Source organism: Gavialis gangeticus, unplaced genomic scaffold (assembly GCF_001723915.1).
Source record: "Gavialis gangeticus isolate Ggan-Ray unplaced genomic scaffold, GavGan_comp1, whole genome shotgun sequence".
Lineage (NCBI taxonomy): Eukaryota > Metazoa > Chordata > Crocodylia > Gavialidae > Gavialis > Gavialis gangeticus.
This window is the reverse complement of record NW_017728994.1, coordinates 70,371,463-70,377,060: the sequence shown is the minus strand read 5'-3', so window position 1 is coordinate 70,377,060 and position 5,598 is coordinate 70,371,463. Positions and strand designations below refer to the sequence as shown.

General features: G+C 37.7%; 1 protein-coding gene across 2 annotated transcripts in view; it reads right to left on the bottom strand.

Moving 5' to 3' along the window:
* Positions 1–5,598, bottom strand: part of DOCK1 (dedicator of cytokinesis 1) — a 599,368-nt gene that overhangs the window by 522,683 nt on the left and 71,087 nt on the right. For both annotated transcript variants that reach the window (XM_019502991.1, XM_019502992.1), the window contains exons 4-6: positions 5,087–5,142; positions 3,177–3,273; positions 830–978 (exon numbers count right to left, since the gene is read on the bottom strand). In XM_019502991.1, the coding sequence (XP_019358536.1) occupies positions 830–978; positions 3,177–3,273; positions 5,087–5,142 (302 nt within the window). The remainder of the gene's footprint in view (positions 1–829; positions 979–3,176; positions 3,274–5,086; positions 5,143–5,598) is intronic.

The window sequence follows — 5,598 nt, the reverse complement described above, 5'->3', positions numbered from 1 at the left end:
CTCACATGATCAGAGGGCAGCAGGGCAGACTCTACAAGGAGAGGCTACAGGACCTGAACCTGTTCAGCCTCCACAAGAGAAGGCTGAGGGGGGATCTGGTGGCCGTCTACAAACTGGCCAAGGGGGACCAGGAGGCTATGAGAGAGGCCCTGCTCCACCGAGCACTACCGGGAGTAACAAGGAATAACAGCCATAAATTGACTGAGAGTAGATTTAGGCTAGATATCAGGAGGCACTACTTCACAGTCAGGGTGGCTAGGATCTGGAGCCAACTTCCAAAGGAAGTGGTGCTAACTCCTGCCCTGGGGGTATTCAAAAGGAGGCTAAATAATCACCTAGCTAGGATCACTTGACCCCAGCTTTCTTTCCTGCCTACGGCAGGGGCTTGGACTTGATGATCTGCTCAGGTCGTTTCCGACCCTACCAACTATGAAATACAGCATAAACAACAGCAGAGCGCAAATATCAGGTGGTTCTAGAAAGGCAAGAGCCATTTATGTTGTGTTGGCAATGAAAGCTTAAATGACATCTTGAATGAATAGGATGTTTGCACTTCTCAATTGACCTAAAAAATCATAGCTTTAATCTGACACCAAACTGACGATATAACCAAGTTTGAGTGACAGCTTAATAGACAAATTCTAGTCTACATGTTATAATTTGTACTAGATTTAAAATGTTTTTATATCCCATTTTGACTTGCTGTTAAAGACTTACTTAAAACTACTAGTACTATTTAAAGATTTACTTTCTTCATACATAACTGCTCTATACCAGGTTATATCTTCTCCCCCCACCCCCAAAAATACAAATTTTAGTTATCACAAACCTGTTTCCATAATCAATTTTGGCAGTCACTTTCTTTTTCAGTTCCTTAAGCTCATCTTGGGGTAGAGTTCCAGAGAGTATTTGAGATCTCCATTCAATAAGATCATATATCATATGTCGCACACTGCGAAACATTTCTCTGTTATCTTGCTGTTGGAAAGACAATAGTTAAATAAAAGTTACTTAAAAACCTAAATAAGTGAGAATCTTTTAGTTATACATGCATGACAAATTAAACACATGGGCCAAGAGCTTCAAAATGGTGTCTAAAAGTTTGGTTTTAATGCTAACCACTTGGCTGTTCCTTCCCTGGAAATTGTCACATTCTCACACATTTTGAAAAACACTTACTTAGGTATCTAAATGCAACTTTAAGAATGTAACTTTAGGCTCCTTTAACTATGAACCATGATTAATTCAAGAGCGATTTAATGTATCAGGACATTAAGTATGCTGATATTTAGTTGTATCAGGATACTTAATGATTCACTATCAATATCGAGACATCTTTTGGTTTATATAGAGGTGGAGCGGTGCGAGGGTCAGTCTTCTTTTTCTCCTCAAATAATCCAAGCATCACCTTATTAAAACAGGAGAAAAAGACAAATGTGGATTTTAACAGTGTGAATTTGGACTACTACATTATTATTGGTAATATTATATTACTTCTTCAGTGTGTAAATAGTGTTTTTAGTAGCACACAGTCCAAGAGTGGAAAGAGAAAGAGAAAAAATATAGGAAAGAACTGAAAGTGAATTCAACCAATCTACTATAAAAAAATGCCTTGCTTTTCAGTATACTATACAGTATAGTTTACCAGGGCTGCAACAACACTTATTCTGTTCTCAAAAGAGGAGTAATTTCTGGACATACAAGGGGAGAGAATACCATTTCCAGCCCTTCAGGACGACAAGAGATAAGATCTTAAAATCCTTGAACTCACGTTTCCAAAGCTGTTGTGAGATATGTTAATTGATCTGCCATCATCCCACTTAAAAGGAATCAGAATTTAAATATTTCTCATCCATAAGACAGCCTCATGATATTCCACAATACCACGCCTGGTCATTGATTCAGTAACCAAAAGGGAAGACTTCCACTTTCTGAATCACAACTTGACTCCCTGAACCTAGATAATCCACTCATGCCCCCTTCCTCTCTCACAAAGACAATGGGTCCTCCGTCTCAGTATCTTTTTGATGGATACACATTAGTCGAACAAAAGTTATTAAGCCCAACACAAGACTAATTGGTTGAAATACAGTGACTTGTGATGAGATCAGAAAAGACGGATATAATCCCTTAAGCTTTAAAAACTACAAATCTAGAATTGGTCTCCTCATTTCTGAAAGGTCTGCTGTTGTGGTTCTATATTTAGGAGTTAACTGTATTTTATTTCTAGAGCTATTAACTTTAAAATATATATGGTAAATTAGGGATTGGCAAAATACAGCCTATGGGTCAGATCTGGCCCACCAACTGATTGGATCTGGCCCACAGACAGTCATCCACCAATTGACTATATCCAGCCCACTGTATCTACCAATTGACTGTATCCAGCCCATACTGTGCTCCCGCCCGCACCCACCAGTGAGCACCATCCCAGCCCCAGCCAGCGCATACAGCTTCCCAGCAGAGCTGCTGCCATAGCTGCCTAGATACTGCTTGGCTCCCCCTGCATCCAGTGGCTCCTCCTCTTTGCCTGCTGCACCTCTCCAGGCAGCAGATAAGTTTACAGGTTGTAAGAAGCTCAAGAGCAAAGGCTGATGCTGCCCAAGAGCCTTTGCCACTACTACAGCCCTGTCCCCATTGCCACCAAGCCACAACCAAAACAGGGTTTCCTAGAAGCTGATCATGTCAGGGTTCCTTGACAGCTCCCCACTGGGTGGGCTGTCAGAGAACCAGCTGCTTTTCTTCCCTCCTTCCTTTCCCTTTGAAAAAGAGAAGGAGGAACACTGTGGGATAGTGGGGGTCTCTCTGTCCAAACATTAAACTGGTCCTTAAAAGACAAAGAAGTTGCTGTTTGAAACAGCAGCTTCTTTGTCAAGGATGTGCCATTTTTATGGCACATCAACCATTTTCTTAGCATGACAAACAGCATGAATGTGTGAACAGTTGTTTTTGTTGTGCCAAAAACAGCTAATATGGCCGGACAAATGTAACCTCTGCCTAAGCCTTTAGAGGAAAAAGAGTGAATATATGCAAACAAATTCCCTATGCCTTACATTCTGTTTGTTCTTAAAGTTTGGCATATCTAGTTTTTACTTTTCTAATGCAAGATTTATCCTACTTCCCAAAGTGAAATCCATAATATTTTATATGATTTTAAAATAATATACCATACTTACAACATACAGCTGTCGCCATATTATGGACCACTCTCGTAATGTTGTGGTAACTTCCTGAATCAGTGGGAGCTCATTGGGTATAACAGTTTCATGCTGTCTACATTTTTCAAAAACATTTTGATAGAATAGCAAAATGATTAATATGGATAGAACTTGTAGAAGTAATTTGCAAGTTTCAAATCTAATTCAATATTGCCACAATAAAGAAAGAACATGTGCCACCATATTACAAGATATAAAGGATGCATCACGCACATATATAAAAAAAGAGACACTGCATGTATCACTATGGCTTAACAGAGCACCTGGGTGTAACTTGAAAAACTAGCGTTCTATGCCGAATTCTGCCACTAACTTGGTGTGACCTTGGGCAAAGCCCTTGGCCTCAGTCTGTCCACCTGTAAAATAGGAATAGCTAAACTGACTTTCTTTGTATAGAGCTATGGTATCTCTCAATGAAAAATGCTACATAAAAACTAAATATTATTACTGTGGCTTTTTTTGTATATTTTATTATAGCATCCTCAACTTTCATATAGTGAAATATAGATTACTATATACTATATAGTATATATTACTATATAGACATGCAATGTTGGTGGCAATTTACAACATAATACTCACAAGAGTATTTTGAGAATGTTAGGTATCCATTCTACAACACTAATAATAAAGTAGGCATAATATTATTTGGGGCTTTTTTTTAAATATCTTAGATTTATCAATCAGGATGAAAAACAGGTATTTAGCATGTACAGTGCCATGACATTAAGCATATACTTTTAGCAAAATACATTTAAAAAACCCAAAACCTGGCTTGCAGCTCTTGAGAGCATTTACCCATCTAAATAACTTCCTTTAAAATTATGCATCATCCAAATATAAAACAACAGATAGACCTTTTAATATGTCAAAAGTAGAGTACCTGGAGGTAGTTTTGTAATCAGCAAGAAAGATGTCATTATGCAGTAATCATATGATTAGCAGTGTTATCATTTACATACTTAACAGAGTATAAAAATAAATCAGGAAAAAAGGAGGAACTTTTAATCTTTTTCACTAATTTCATAACCGGGTGATCGTTCGTCAATTTCACTCAACATTTTTTTGTTTCACTAAATATATTTTAAATGCCATCTCTGACACCAGTTTTGTGACCTTTCATATCCATGGCCGCTACGTAGGAAATAACTTCAGATATCAACACAGCAATTTAACAACCACTATATTAACAGAAAAGGCCAAAGTGTCTGCACTCAAGCAAGTTTAGGACAGTGAAAGGAACACCACAAAACCTGATGTTGTGGCTCATTAATAAAGATAACAACTTTGGTAGAACTGCTTCTTAGCAAAGCACAGATGATTGATTTGTGGTCTGAAAGACCCTTTACAATGAGGAGCTCAGTCTACTCAATTTATTGAAGAGAAGGTTAAGACGTGACTTGGGTATCACTCATAAGCATCTGCAAAAGGAGAATGTATCTGACAGTAGCAAACATTTCAGACAGGCCTGCAAATAAGTTCCAATGACCAGAAACTGAAATCAGAAAAACTGAAATGAGACTTATGGTTTATTTTTGTTTTTTAAATATGTATGGTAATTATTTTCCATTTGAATAAGTTATCAAGGAATTAAATAAGTTTAAATCAAAGCTAAGAGTTTTACTGTACCTACCTATTCAGGTCAATATAGTAATCAGTACAGATGAAACTGCTATTACCTGCATTATGCAAGTAGTCAGACTAGCCTCTCTCTTTCAGATGTATGAACTGACCCCCCCAAAAAGTATTTAGACCATCAGTTCATCAGTCAACTGAAAATGAAATATTACTCCCCCAATGAATCCAACAAAGTTTCAACTACATAAACATAAAAGAACTGGAGTCTTTTAAGCCGAGTCTCCACTCACCCTTTTCCTTCAACTATGGCTTCTTTAAGGTGAATGTAAGTTGTAGGAAATATGCCCTTTGGGGAGAGAAAAGTTAATTTTATTCTAAGTAACCAGATGCACAATCCTGGTTAGCTATAGTCACACATTCATAGTACCAGTTTACACATACTCTCATAAACAGCATTACAGAAACAGACTCTTATAACAATAGAACTAAAATTCTTTTCCAAATTTCACCATAGAGCAGGGATAGCTCCTCAGATAAACATGCATGATCTGTGTGGGTTCTACATGTCCATATAGTCGCACTCCTACTGCTTCAGTTTTCCAAGCTCAGTTCCACAAATAGCACGTACGCATATAGACACTATTAAAGCCTTTTTCTTTTAGGTCTGGTAGATTAATAAAACAGTTCAATACAAACCTTCTGCATTGATTATTCCACTTCTTCCCAAACCCATAGATTCTGTTGCTGCCTTTCTTAAAACCTCTCCTTCCCAAGATTTCTATTCCTGCTATAAGATGCTGCA